Source organism: Salmo trutta, chromosome 35 (assembly GCF_901001165.1).
Source record: "Salmo trutta chromosome 35, fSalTru1.1, whole genome shotgun sequence".
In the NCBI taxonomy this organism is placed as follows: domain Eukaryota; kingdom Metazoa; phylum Chordata; class Actinopteri; order Salmoniformes; family Salmonidae; genus Salmo; species Salmo trutta.
Window position 1 is genome coordinate 38,381,393 of NC_042991.1, and position 15,435 is coordinate 38,396,827.

Sequence of the window (15,435 nt, forward strand, 5' to 3'; positions counted from 1 at the left end):
CTACCTACCTGCCCCTACCCAGAGCCCCCCTCACCCAGCAACTCAGGTAACTACCTACCTGCCCTACCCAGAGCCCCCCTCACCCAGCAACTCAGGTAACTACCTACCTGCCCTACCCAGAGCCCCCCTCACCCAACAACTCAGGTAACTACCTACCTTCCCCTACCCAGAGCCCCCCCCCCCCTCACCCAGCAACTCAGGTAACTACCTACCTTCCCCTACCCAGAGCCCCCCCCCCTCACCCAGCAACTCAGGTAACTACCTACTGCCCCTACCCAGAGCCCCCCTCACCCAGCAACCTCAGGTAACTACCTACTGCCCTACCCAGAGCCCCCCTCACCCAGCAACTCAGTTAACTACCTACCTGCCCTACCCAGAGCCCCCCTCACCCAGCAACTCAGGTAACTACCTACCTGCCCTACCCAGAGCCCCCCCTCACCCAACAACTCAGGTAACTACCTACCTGCCCCTACCCAGAGCCCCCCTCACCCAGCAACTCAGGTAACTACCTACCTGCCCCTACCCAGAGCCCCCCTCACCCAGCAACTCAGGTAACTACCTACCTGCCCTACCCAGAGCCCCCCTCACCCAGCAACTCAGGTAACTACCTACCTGCCCCTACCCAGAGCCCCCCTCACCCAGCAAACTCAGGTAACTACCTACCTGCCCCTACCCAGAGCCCCCCTCACCCAGCAACTCAGGTAACTACCTACCTGCCCTACCCAGAGCCCCCCTCACCCAACAACTCAGGTAACTACCTACCTTCCCCTACCCAGAGCCCCCCCCCCTCACCCAGCAACTCAGGTAACTACCTACCTGCCCCTACCCAGAGCCCCCCTCACCCAGCAACTCGGGTAACTACCTACCTGCCTCCTTCTAGCTTCTAGTTGGCACGTTGTGGTGTTTGTCTCAACCATCTGAAGTTGAAGCTGAGCCAATCAAGAGGACTTGGGCGAGGAGGACAAATCTCTAGCTCTCCACTCCGGCTTGCGCCCCTGTAGTCATAGTACTGGTTTCCACATAAAGACACCTATTAATTAGAATACCCCTAAATTTAACTTAGAAACTGTGAAAGTGTCGTTGAGACCACCTCCAAGTCATTTATGATCAAACACCAGACTGCTGTGTTGGCTACATTGTTTGATATCATTTTCAGGAAATGGCAGTTACAGATTTTTCAACCAAAAAAAACGCTAAATGTTCCAACTTCCTGAGGGGAAAGTTGACTGCCCCCCCCCCCTCCAGACCCTCCCTATTCCCCACAGCTCGGCCTACATCAGCACCACCTCGTCAGAATACCTTAGGGAGAACTCTGGGGTGTATTCAATCCGCAAATCTGTTGCAAAACGTTTCTTAAACGGAAGCAAACTGAGCATAACGGGGAGGCCTGCTCTTAGACTTACCTGAATTTGTCAAATAGAAGTTTGTTTTAGTTGCAAAACGTTCCTGTTTGGATGATTTACTGATGATAGTTGCTTCTAACACTTATACATACATACATACATACATACATACATACATACATACATACATACATACATACATACATACATACATACATACATACATACATACATACATACATATACACACACACACACACACACACACACACACACACACACACACACACACACACACACACACCACATACATACATACATACATACATACATACATACCTACATACATACATACATACATACATACATACATACATACATACATACATACATACATACATACATACATACATACATACATACATACATACATACATACATACATACATACATACATACATACACACATACATACACACATACATACACACATACATACATACATACACACACACATACATACATACATACATACATACATACATACACACACATACACACATACATACATACACTGATAGCTTGTACCTTTTTGATGGTATATGTGATTGTTCTGTCCGTCAGTATTCCCTCTACAGTGATCCATCCTTCCATTGTGCGGTTGGGTCTGCAGTACTCTCAGGGTATCGTGGTGGGATCCAACGCTCGTTCTGTAGCCCTGCTCCACGCCTTCAAACAGGTACAGTACTACTGACCTCAGGCCTGCTCTTAGTTCTAATCCACCTCGACTGTATATCTGAAGTAACCACACAGGTACAGTACTACTGACCCCAGGCCTGCTCTTAGTTCTAATCTTCCTCGACTGTATATCTGAAGTAGCCAAACAGGTACAGTACTACTGACCCCAGGCCTGCTCTTAGTTCTAATCCGCCTCGACTGTATATCTGAAGTAACCAAACAGGTACAGTACTACTGACCCCAGGCCTGCTCTTAGTTCTAATCCACCTCGACTGTATATCTGAAGTAACCAAACAGGTACAGTACTACTGACCCCAGGCCTGCTCTTAGTTCTAATCCACCTCGACTGTATATCTGAAGTAGCCAAACAGGTACAGTACTACTGACCCCAGGCCTGCTCTTAGTTCTAATCCACCTTGACTGTATATCTGAAGTAGCCAAACAGGTACAGTACTACTGACCCCAGGCCTGCTCTTAGTTCTAATCTTCCTCGACTGTATATCTGAAGTAACCACACAGGTACAGTACTACTGACCCCAGGCCTGCTCTTAGTTCTAATCTTCCTCGACTGTATATCTGAAGTAGCCAAACAGGTACAGTACTACTGACCCCAGGCCTGCTCTTAGTTCTAATCCGCCTCGACTGTATATCTGAAGTAACCAAACAGGTACAGTACTACTGACCCCAGGCCTGCTCTTAGTTCTAATCCACCTCGACTGTATATCTGAAGTAGCCAAACAGGTACAGTACTACTGACCCCAGGCCTGCTCTTAGTTCTAATCCACCTCGACTGTATATCTGAAGTAACCAAACAGGTACAGTACTACTGACCCCAGGCCTGCTCTTAGTTCTAATCCACCTCGACTGTATATCTGAAGTAGCCAAACAGGTACAGTACTACTGACCCCAGGCCTGCTCTTAGTTCTAATCCACCTTGACTGTATATCTGAAGTAGCCAAACAGGTACAGTACTACTGACCCCAGGCCTGCTCTTAGTTCTAATCTTCCTCGACTGTATATCTGAAGTAACCAAACAGGTACAGTACTACTGACCCCAGGCCTGCTCTTAGTTCTAATCCACCTCGACTGTATATCTGAAGTAGCCAAACAGGTACAGTACTACTGACCCCAGGCCTGCTCTTATATGCTGGTTACTGACATTTTAAATGGTCTTACAAGTCAATTCACTGTTTTACCACTTTGGTCGTGATCCATGTAACTTCCTCTCTCTGTCCCGTCCATACAGGTGATTAGGGACTATACTACTGTAACTTCCTCTCTCTGTCCCGTCCATACAGGTGATTGGGGACTATACTACTGTAACTTCCCCTCTCTGTCCCGTCCATACAGGTGATTAGGGACTATACTACTGTAACTTCCTCTCTCTGTCCCGTCCATACAGGTGATTAGGGACTATACTACTGTAACTTCCTCTCTCTGTCTCGTCCATACAGGTGATTAGGGACTATACTACTGTAACTTCCTCTCTCTGTCCCGTCCATACAGGTGATTAGGGACTATACTACTGTAACTTCCTCTCTCTGTCCCGTCCATACAGGTGATTAGGGACTATACTACTGTAACTTCCCCTCTCTGTCCCGTCCATACAGGTGATTAGGGACTATACTACTGTAACTTCCCCTCTCTGTCCCGTCCATACAGGTGATTAGGGACTATACTACTGTAACTTCCCCTCTCTGTCCCGTCCATACAGGTGATTAGGGACTATACTACTGTAACTTCTCCTCTCTGTCCCGTCCATACAGGTGATTAGGGACTATACTACTGTAACTTCCCCTCTCTGTCCCGTCCATACAGGTGATTAGGGACTATACTACTGTAACTTCCCCTCTCTGTCCCGTCCATACAGGTGATTAGGGACTATACTACTGTAACTTCCCCTCTCTGTCCCGTCCATACAGGTGATTAGGGACTATACTACTGTAACTTCCCCTCTCTGTCCCGTCCATACAGGTGATTGGGGACTATACTACTGTAACTTCCCCTCTCTGTCCCGTCCATACAGGTGATTAGGGACTATACTACTGTAACTTCCCCTCTCTGTCCCGTCCATACAGGTGATTAGGGACTATACTACTGTAACTTCCCCTCTCTGTCCCGTCCATACAGGTGATTAGGGACTATACTACTGTAACTTCCTCTCTCTGTCCCGTCCATACAGGTGATTAGGGACTATACTACTGTAACTTCCTCTCTCTGTCCCGTCCATACAGGTGATTAGGGACTATACTACTGTAACTTCCCCTCTCTGTCCCGTCCATACAGGTGATTAGGGACTATACTACTGTAACTTCCCCTCTCTGTCCCGTCCATACAGGTGATTAGGGACTATACTACTGTAACTTCCTCTCTCTGTCCCGTCCATACAGGTGATTAGGGACTATACTACTGTAACTTCCTCTCTCTGTCCCGTCCATACAGGTGATTAGGGACTATACTACTGTAACTTCCTCTCTCTGTCCCGTCCATACAGGTGATTAGGGACTATACTACTGTAACTTCCCCTCTCTGTCCCGTCCATACAGGTGATTAGGGACTATACTACTGTAACTTCCCCTCTCTGTCCCGTCCATACAGGTGATTAGGGACTATACTACTGTAACTTCCTCTCTCTGTCCCGTCCATACAGGTGATTGGGGACTATACTACTGTAACTTCCCCTCTCTGTCCCGTCCATACAGGTGATTAGGGACTATACTACTGTAACTTCCTCTCTCTGTCCCGTCCATACAGGTGATTGGGGACTATACTACTGTAACTTCTCCTCTCTGTCCCGTCCATACAGGTGATTAGGGACTATACTACTGTAACTTCCCCTCTCTGTCCCGTCCATACAGGTGATTAGGGACTATACTACTGTAACTTCCCCTCTCTGTCCCGTCCATACAGGTGATTAGGGACTATACTACTGTAACTTCCCCTCTCTGTCCCGTCCATACAGGTGATTAGGGACTATACTACTGTAACTTCCTCTCTCTGTCCCGTCCATACAGGTGATTGGGGACTATACTACTGTAACTTCCCCTCTCTGTCCCGTCCATACAGGTGATTAGGGACTATACTACTGTAACTTCCCCTCTCTGTCCCGTCCATACAGGTGATTGGGGACTATACTACTGTAACTTCCCCTCTCTGTCCCGTCCATACAGGTGATTGGGGACTATACTACTGTAACTTCCCCTCTCTGTCCCGTCCATACAGGTGATTAGGGACTATACTACTGTAACTTCCCCTCTCTGTCCCGTCCATACAGGTGATTAGGGACTATACTACTGTAACTTCCCCTCTCTGTCCCGTCCATACAGGTGATTAGGGACTATACTACTGTAACTTCCTCTCTCTGTCCCGTCCATACAGGTGATTGGGGACTATACTACTGTAACTTCCTCTCTCTGTCCCGTCCATACAGGTGATTAGGGACTATACTACTGTAACTTCCCCTCTCTGTCCCGTCCATACAGGTGATTAGGGACTATACTACTGTAACTTCCTCTCTCTGTCCCGTCCATACAGGTGATTAGGGACTATACTACTGTAACTTCCTCTCTCTGTCCCGTCCATACAGGTGATTAGGGACTATACTACTGTAACTTCCCCTCTCTGTCCCGTCCATACAGGTGATTGGGGACTATACTACTGTAACTTCCCCTCTCTGTCCCGTCCATACAGGTGATTAGGGACTATACTACTGTAACTTCCTCTCTCTGTCCCGTCCATACAGGTGATTAGGGACTATACTACTGTAACTTCCTCTCTCTGTCCCGTCCATACAGGTGATTGGGGACTATACTACTGTAACTTCCTCTCTCTGTCCCGTCCATACAGGTGATTGGGGACTATACTACTGTAACTTCCTCTCTCTGTCCCGTCCATACAGGTGATTGGGGACTATACTACTGTAACTTCCTCTCTCTGTCCCGTCCATACAGGTGATTAGGGACTATACTACTGTAACTTCCTCTCTCTGTCCCGTCCATACAGGTGATTAGGGACTATACTACTGTAACTTCCTCTCTCTGTCCCGTCCATACAGGTGATTGGGGACTATACTACTGTAACTTCCTCTCTCTGTCCCGTCCATACAGGTGATTGGGGACTATACTACTGTAACTTCCTCTCTCTGTCCCGTCCATACAGGTGATTGGGGACTATACTACTGTAACTTCCTCTCTCTGTCCCGTCCATACAGGTGATTAGGGACTATACTACTGTAACTTCCTCTCTCTGTCCGTCCATACAGGTGATTAGGGACTATACTACTGTAACTTCCTCTCTCTGTCCCGTCCATACAGGTGATTAGGGACTATACTACTGTAACTTCCTCTCTCTGTCCCGTCCATACAGGTGATTAGGGACTATACTACTGTAACTTCCTCTCTCTGTCCCGTCCATACAGGTGATTAGGGACTATACTACTGTAACTTCCCCTCTCTGTCCCGTCCATACAGGTGATTGGGGACTATACTACTGTAACTTCCCCTCTCTGTCCCGTCCATACAGGTGATTAGGGACTATACTACTGTAACTTCCTCTCTCTGTCCCGTCCATACAGGTGATTAGGGACTATACTACTGTAACTTCCTCTCTCTGTCCCGTCCATACAGGTGATTGGGGACTATACTACTGTAACTTCCTCTCTCTGTCCCGTCCATACAGGTGATTGGGGACTATACTACTGTAACTTCCTCTCTCTGTCCCGTCCATACAGGTGATTGGGGACTATACTACTGTAACTTCCTCTCTCTGTCCCGTCCATACAGGTGATTAGGGACTATACTACTGTAACTTCCTCTCTCTGTCCCGTCCATACAGGTGATTAGGGACTATACTACTGTAACTTCCTCTCTCTGTCCCGTCCATACAGGTGATTGGGGACTATACTACTGTAACTTCCTCTCTCTGTCCCGTCCATACAGGTGATTGGGGACTATACTACTGTAACTTCCTCTCTCTGTCCCGTCCATACAGGTGATTGGGGACTATACTACTGTAACTTCCTCTCTCTGTCCCGTCCATACAGGTGATTAGGGACTATACTACTGTAACTTCCTCTCTCTGTCCCGTCCATACAGGTGATTAGGGACTATACTACTGTAACTTCCTCTCTCTGTCCCGTCCATACAGGTGATTAGGGACTATACTACTGTAACTTCCTCTCTCTGTCCCGTCCATACAGGTGATTAGGGACTATACTACTGTAACTTCCTCTCTCTGTCCCGTCCATACAGGTGATTAGGGACTATACTACTGTAACTTCCTCTCTCTGTCCCGTCCATACAGGTGATTAGGGACTATACTACTGTAACTTCCTCTCTCTGTCCCGTCCATACAGGTGATTGGGGACTATACTACTGTAACTTCCTCTCTCTGTCCCGTCCATACAGGTGATTGGGGACTATACTACTGTAACTTCCACTCTCTGTCCCGTCCATACAGGTGATTGGGGACTATACTACTGTAACTTCCTCTCTCTGTCCCGTCCATACAGGTGATTAGGGACTATACTACTGTAACTTCCTCTCTCTGTCCCGTCCATACAGGTGATTAGGGACTATACTACTGTAACTTCCTCTCTCTGTCCCGTCCATACAGGTGATTAGGGACTATACTACTGTAACTTCCTCTCTCTGTCCCGTCCATACAGGTGATTAGGGACTATACTACTGTAACTTCCTCTCTCTGTCCCGTCCATACAGGTGATTAGGGACTATACTACTGTAACTTCCTCTCTCTGTCCCGTCCATACAGGTGATTAGGGACTATACTACTGTAACTTCCTCTCTCTGTCCCGTCCATACAGGTGATTAGGGACTATACTACTGTAACTTCCTCTCTCTGTCCCGTCCATACAGGTGATTAGGGACTATACTACTGTAACTTCCTCTCTCTGTCCCGTCCATACAGGTGATTAGGGACTATACTACTGTAACTTCCTCTCTCTGTCCCGTCCATACAGGTGATTAGGGACTATACTACTGTAACTTCCTCTCTCTGTCCCGTCCATACAGGTGATTAGGGACTATACTACTGTAACTTCCTCTCTCTGTCCAGTCCATACAGGTGATTAGGGACTATACTACTGTAACTTCCTCTCTCTGTCCCGTCCATACAGGTGATTAGGGACTATACTACTGTAACTTCCTCTCTCTGTCCCGTCCATACAGGTGATTAGGGACTATACTACTGTAACTTCCTCTCTCTGTCCCGTCCATACAGGTGATTAGGGACTATACTACTGTAACTTCCTCTCTCTGTCCCGTCCATACAGGTGATTAGGGACTATACAACTCCTCCTAATGAGGAGCTGGCCAGAGACCTGGTCAACAAGCTCAAGCCCTATATCAGGTACAGAATCTACAGTCCTTTTCTCGAATCATCATCTCCAGGGCTCCACATTAACCTTCTCTTGTCCAGGACAAGTTAAAAAAAAAATATATATATATGATGTATATTGTACATGCGGCATTTAGCGTAGTGGTTAGAGCGTTGGACTAGTAACCGAAAGGTTGCAAGATCGAATCCCTGAGCTGACAAGGTAATAATCTGTCGTTCTGCCTCTGAACAAGGCAGTTAACCCACTGTTCCTAGGTCGTCATTGAAAATAAGAATTTATTCTTAACTGACTTGCCTAGATAAATAAAGGTTAAATACATTTTAAAAAAAGAATATAATGCACGTAAATAAATAAGCCTATAGGTTAAAGTAAAGGTGATATGCATATTGTCTACAGCCTCATGTCCAACCTATGCGGGAATAGCCAGAAAATGTTTCAAACTTTAATGAGACTTTTAATTAGATAAATATTGGCTAAACGCTAGTCATGTTTGACAAATATAATGAAGGATAATTAACATTAATGTCTTAAAATGATGTCGACGTACTTGAGGCACGGTTTGTTCAGATCAAATACACAAGACCGGAGAATGTTCACCGCACATCACCCACCTTGAATCTGAGCAGAGGCGGTCAGCATTTTCAAACTATTTAACTGTAAACTTAATTGTTTAAAACATGGATGTTTTTATGTCATTTTATGAAGCATGGCTTGCCTTGTTTCAAAGTAGCCTAGCCAAAATACAACCATAGAAGTGTTGAGGGAATTTTTTTTATAAACACTTAATATCCCATTGAAACCAGCATTTCATATTAGTAAGCCATTTCGGGCGGCAGCGTAGCCTAGTGGTTGGAGCATTGGACTAGTTACCGAAAGGTTGCAAGATCGAATCCCCCGAGCTGACAAGGTACAAAATCTGTCGTTCTGCCCCTGAACAAGGCAGTTAACCCTCTTTTATAATATGAGGTAATAAAACTTGATCAACATTTTAAGATAAATGTTCTGATCTGTTGCATCAGCCTCATTTGAATTGTGGATCTGTCGTCCCAGAATTGTTCCAGTCTGTTTTGAACCGTAGACTTATTTTTCTATTGTCCCCGGGACAACGGGATGCCCTTCATATCGATCCCTGGAGGGAATTTATTTTATAAAAACATAAAAAGTATTTGGTTGTAATTGTAATATTGCAATATTTTATAGGCTACCAAGGGGGGCCAATCATCCTCCAGGAGAGCCTTAAAGGGGCAGTGTTTGTATTTTGAAACAGGCTTGACTATTTAGAGAAGCCATAAGACAGAGTGTAGCCTACATTTCTGTCTGATTCTGTGGTAAAAAGATAGTCGAGCATTTTGTTTTTGTAAAGTGGTTCCTCGCATCATACAATGATGGAAAACTGGTGTTACAGACCGTTGTTTTGGGGGGAGGGGGGTGGGGACAAATGACTTGAGCTTTTGTCATACTTGTCCTGTGGACAAATGGCTACAAAAGTTAACGTCAAACCCTGATTTAATATGAAGATGATTGAAGAAATCATGCCAAACATTTTGTGTATTTTACTTTGTTTTTGTTTTTGCAGTTTTCTCAATCAATGTCGCCCCTTGTCAGCGAGTATGGGCAACGCAATCAAGTACATCAAGAAAGAAATCTCCAATATTCCTAGTCAGTTCAAAGAAGAGGAGGTGAGTTTCAGAATACAGTTTCAATTCTGTGTGTTAAAAGGTCAGTTTCAGTTTCTGGTCACATTTTAACTCATCATGTCCATTTTTATGGCAACAACCATTTTCTCTCTCTTTTCTAGGCGAAGACCAAACTGCAGACGTGTATAGACCGTTACATAGACGAAAACGTAGTTCTGGCAGCCAAGGCGATCTCTAAATGCGCCATAGAGAAGATCAGTGACGGAGACGTCATTCTAGTTTATGGATGGTGAGATCTAACGTCTGTCAGTAACCTTCTGTTTTCTCTGACAGAACATGGAAGTGGATAGGTGGCCACACTACCACTCAGCCACTCTGCATGAAGCACAGAGAAGCTCTCCCTGTAACCATCCCTATTGCTTGAATTGATTCCTACCTTCTCAGATCTACAAGAGGGGTGTAAGGGGTCAATTTGGAACTAAGAAGTAACTGAGAAAGACGTGTTCCAGTCAAGAGGCCTGAGTCTCTTGGTGTAATGGCTAAGGTTGGACTGAGTCAGTCGGTCTCTTGGGGTAATGGCTAAGGTTGGACTGAGTCAGTCGGTCTCTTGGTGTAATGGCTAAGGTTGGACTGAGTCAGTCGGTCTCTTCAGGGTAATGGCTAAGGTTGGACTGAGTCAGTCGGTCTCTTGGGGTAATGGCTAAGGTTGGACTGAGTCAGTCGGTCTCTTCAGGGTAATGGCTAAGGTTGGACTGAGTCAGTCGGTCTCTTGGGGTAATGGCTAAGGTTGGACTGAGTCAGTCGGTCTCTTGGGGTAATGGCTAAGGTTGGACTGAGTCAGTCGGTCTCTTGGGGTAATGGCTAAGGTTGGACTGAGTCAGTCGGTCTCTTGGGGTAATGGCTAAGGTTGGACTGAGTCAGTCGGTCTCTTCAGGGTAATGGCTAAGGTTGGACTGAGTCAGTCGGTCTCTTGGGGTAATGGCTAAGGTTGGACTGAGTCAGTCGGTCTCTTCAGGGTAATGGCTAAGGTTGGACTGAGTCAGTCGGTCTCTTGGGGTAATGGCTAAGGTTGGACTGAGTCAGTCGGTCTCTTCAGGGTAATGGCTAAGGTTGGACTGAGTCAGTCGGTCTCTTGGGGTAATGGCTAAGGTTGGACTGAGTCAGTCGGTCTCTTGGGGTAATGGCTAAGGTTGGACTGAGTCAGCCATTACACCAAGAGACCGACTGACTCAGTCCAAGCTTAGCCATTACACCAAGAGACCGACTAAGGTTGGACTGAGTCAGCCGGTCTCTTGGTGTAATGGCTAAGGTTGGACTGAGTCAGTCGGTCTCTTGGTGTAATGGCTAAGGTTGGACTGAGTCAGCCATTACACCAAGAGACCGACTGACTCAGTCCAAGCTTAGCCATTACACCAAGAGACCGACTAAGGTTGGACTGAGTCAGCCGGTCTCTTGGGTGTAATGGCTAAGGTTGGACTGAGTCAGTCGGTCTCTTGGGGTAATGGCTAAGGTTGGACTGAGTCAGTCGGTCTCTTGGGGTAATGGCTAAGGTTGGACTGAGTCAGCCATTACACCAAGAGACCGACTGACTCAGTCCAAGCTTAGCCATTACACCAAGAGACCGACTAAGGTTGGACTGAGTCAGTCGGTCTCTTGGTGTAATGGCTAAGGTTGGACTGAGTCAGTCGGTCTCTTGGTGTAATGGCTAAGGTTGGACTGAGTCAGCCATTACACCAAGAGACCGACTGACTCAGTCCAAGCTTAGCCATTACACCAAGAGACCGACTAAGGTTGGACTGAGTCAGCCGGTCTCTTGGGTGTAATGGCTAAGGTTGGACTGAGTCAGTCGGTCTCTTGGGGTAATGGCTAAGGTTGGACTGACAGTCACAGGGATGTGGGTTCAGGTCCCGGTCGGAATACCCCCCCAAATTCACTACAACACGTAATTGTCCTGTCTCTCTCCTCGTTAAACCTATCCAATCCTCTCAGCTTTACTGTAGTGCCTAGAGTGTGGGGGTCTGTTTACAATCCAGTAGTGATCATGTCCCTTCTCCTCCGCTGTAGCTGATCTGAGACCAGGCTAGGTGTCAATAAGGAAGGCATCAGTTATTGAGATCTCATGTCCCTTCTCCCCCTCTGTAGCTCGTCCCTGGTGAACCACATCCTTTGCGAGGCATATGATAAGAGCAGGAAGTTCCGTGTGATCGTTGTGGACAGCCGGCCTCGTCTGGAGGGAAGGGAGGCTCTGAGACGCCTCGTACAGAGAGGCATCAGCTGCACCTACGTCCTCATCTCTGCCCTCTCATACATACTACCTGAGGTAACCTAGTCCTCATCTCAGCCCTCTCATGCATACTACCTGAGGTAACCTAGTCCTCATCTCAGCCCTCTCATGCATACTACCTGAGGTAACCTAGTCCTCATCTCTGCCCTCTCATACATACTACCTGAGGTAACCTAGTGTTCATCTCTCATCCATACGACCAGAGGTAATTCCTAAACAGATGACCGCGCCTTGGGGGACCGGAGGTGTCATTGCACTGTGGAATTTAGAATGTAGGCTTTTGGATGTTTTAGACATGAGTTGATTTAATCACAAATGTTGTTGACTTCTTGTAGAAAATCCAAACAGTGATTTATATTTTTTCCTCCAATACTTCTCAGTTTAACCCTCTTTCTTCCCTGTCCTTTTTTTTTGTTTGTTTTGTTGTAACAAATCTCCAATATATTTAACGTCTATGTGTAATCATTAAACTCCCCCTCTCCCAGGTATCTAAGGTGTTCCTGGGTGCCCATGCTCTGCTGGCTAATGGCTACGTGATGTCTCGCGTGGGCACATCTCAGATAGCTTTGGTAGCCAGGGCCTTCAACGTGCCAGTTCTGGTCTGCTGTGAGACATACAAGTTCTGCGAGAGAGTGCAAACTGACTCCTTCGTCTCAAACGAACTTGGTAATGTGGGAGTTATTTGGCCTCTGACTTTATTACGACATGTAAAGAGCTAGCGTATGGGGTTATCTTTCTGGAGATAATGAAGTAATCTAGTTTATGTAAAGCAAGTCATTTCCATTCTGCTTCTAGTCAACACCGATAAGGATGTGCAAATGTGATTTTTAACTTCGGTAGACAAACTTATCCACATTTTAAATTCTATTTCTAAACTGACTAGAATTGAAACAGCATTGACACAAACTGTAGTAAGCATTAGCAGTAAGACTTTCACTAACCCTCGCCTTCGACCAATCACTTTCTTTCCTCAGATGACCCCGATGACCTGATGGTGACCCGGAAGGGGAAGACCCAGCTGGAGAACTGGCATGATGTCAGCTCCCTGGGGCTGTTGAATCTGGTCTACGACGTAACGCCACCAGATTTTGTTGACCTGGTCATCACAGACCTGGGTATGATCCCCTGTACCTCTGTTCCTGTTGTACTCCGGGTCAAAAACTTGGAAAGAGGGGAGTAGGGGATGACGTGGGAGGTCTGATACAGACTAATGTTCTGACTGTGTTCTAGAAGAAGTGCTCGTCTGGCAAGTTATAGGCTGTCTCAAATGGCACCCTATTCCCTATATAGTGCACTACATTAGAACAGGGCCCTATGGCACCCTATTCCCTATATAGTGCACTTCATTAGAACAGGGCCCTATGGCACCCTATTCCCTATATAGTACACTACTTTTGACCAGGGCCGTAAGGCTCCAGGGCCCATAGGTCTCTGGTCATCTGGTCAAAAGTAGTGCTTTATATAGGGTGGCATTTTGTAATGCACTATGTTCCAATGTCCAGTCTAGCATCCGGCTTACAATGCATAGACTCTACCTGATAAATTGCTTCATTCTTAGTAGCATGCCAGTGTGGATGTTGGAACGGGGCTTTAGACACAGTCTCTCCCTGCCTCAGTCTTTCTACATGCTAGGCTACACCCACTGTGATGTCTGGCCCAAGTCAGATGACAGAAGTGCCAAACAGCGAGTTTGCTCTGCGAATACATTCACACCTGTGCTTTTGGCATTAAATAAATGTACATCTGAAATGGCTTTTTAAACAGAGTTCCTGTGTGTTTTTTGGTAAGGCCTGAAGCTGGTAAGGGGATCAGAGTGGGGAAGTGGGCCTGAAGCTGGTAAGGGGATCAGAGTGGGGGGAAGTGGGCCTGAAGCTGGTAGGGGATCAGAGTGGGGGGAAGTGGGCCTGAAGCTGGTAAGGGGCCAGAGTGGGGAAGTGGGCCTGAAGCTGGTAAGGGGATCAGAGTGGGGGGAAGTGGACCTGAAGCTGGTAAGGGGCCAGAGTGGGGAAGTGGACCTGAAGCTGGTAAGGGGATCAGAGTGGGGAAGTGGGCCTGAAGCTGGTAAGGGGCCAGAGTGGGGAAGTGGGCCTGAAGCTGGTAAGGGGATCAGAGTGGGGAAGTGGACCTGAAGCTGGTAAGGGGATCAGAGTGGGGGGAAGTGGACCTGAAGCTGGTAAGGGGCCAGAGTGGGGAAGTGGGCCTGAAGCTGGTAAGGGGCCAGAGTGGGGAAGTGGGCCTGAAGCTGGTAAGGGACCAGAGTGGGGAAGTGGGCCTGAAGCTGGTAAGGGGATCAGAGTGTTTGGGAAGTGGGCCTGAAGCTGGTAAGGGGCCAGAGTGGGGGAAGGGGGCCTGAAGCTGGTAAGGGGCCAGAGTGGGGAAGTGGACCTGAAGCTGGTAAGGGGCCAGAGTGGGGAAGTGGACCTGAAGCTGGTAGGGGCCAGAGTGGGGAAGTGGGCCTGAAGCTGGTAAGGGACCAGAGTGGGGAAGTGGGCCTGAAGCTGGTAAGGGGCCAGAGTGGGGGGAAGTGGACCTGAAGCTGGTAAGGGGCCAGAGTGGGGAAGTGGGCCTGAAGCTGGTAAGGGACCAGAGTGGGGAAGTGGGCCTGAAGCTGGTAAGGGGATCAGAGTGTTTGGGAAGTGGGCCTGAAGCTGGTAAGGGGCCAGAGTGGGGGAAGGGGGCCTGAAGCTGGTAAGGGGCCAGAGTGGGGAAGTGGGCCTGAAGCTGGTAAGGGGATCAGAGTGGGGAAGTGGACCTGAAGCTGGTAAGGGGCCAGAGTGGGGAAGTGGACCTGAAGCTGGTAGGGGCCAGAGTGGGGAAGTGGACCTGAAGCTGGTAGGGGCCAGAGTGGGGAAGTGGACCTGAAGCTGGTAAGGGGCCAGAGTGGGGAAGTGGGCCTGAAGCTGGTAAGGGGCCAGAGTGTTTGGGAAGTGGACCTGAAGCTGGTAAGGGGCCAGAGTGTTTGGGAAGTGGGCCTGAAGCTGGTAAGGGGATCAGAGTGGGGAAGTGGACCTGAAGCTGGTAAGGGGATCAGAGTGGGGAAGTGGACCTGAAGCTGGTAAGGGGATCAGAGTGGGGAAG

General features: G+C 47.6%; 1 protein-coding gene and 1 long non-coding RNA gene across 2 annotated transcripts in view; both read left to right on the forward strand.

Annotated features, from left to right (window-relative positions):
* LOC115175171 (translation initiation factor eIF-2B subunit delta) overlaps positions 1-14,122 on the forward strand; it is a 35,906-nt gene extending 21,784 nt beyond the window's left edge. Inside the window, exons 7-13 of the mRNA XM_029734404.1 lie at positions 1,968-2,082; positions 8,371-8,447; positions 10,013-10,115; positions 10,235-10,362; positions 12,216-12,393; positions 12,843-13,023; positions 13,332-14,122. Of these exons, the coding sequence (XP_029590264.1) occupies positions 1,968-2,082; positions 8,371-8,447; positions 10,013-10,115; positions 10,235-10,362; positions 12,216-12,393; positions 12,843-13,023; positions 13,332-13,537 (988 nt within the window). The 3' untranslated portion in view covers positions 13,538-14,122. The remainder of the gene's footprint in view (positions 1-1,967; positions 2,083-8,370; positions 8,448-10,012; positions 10,116-10,234; positions 10,363-12,215; positions 12,394-12,842; positions 13,024-13,331) is intronic.
* On the forward strand, positions 10,463-11,787 carry LOC115175172 (uncharacterized). The gene is made up of 4 exons (XR_003871928.1): positions 10,463-11,262; positions 11,343-11,422; positions 11,503-11,623; positions 11,704-11,787. It is a non-coding gene; the product is annotated as an uncharacterized LOC115175172 (long non-coding RNA).
* Positions 14,123-15,435: the final 1,313 nt, after the last annotated feature.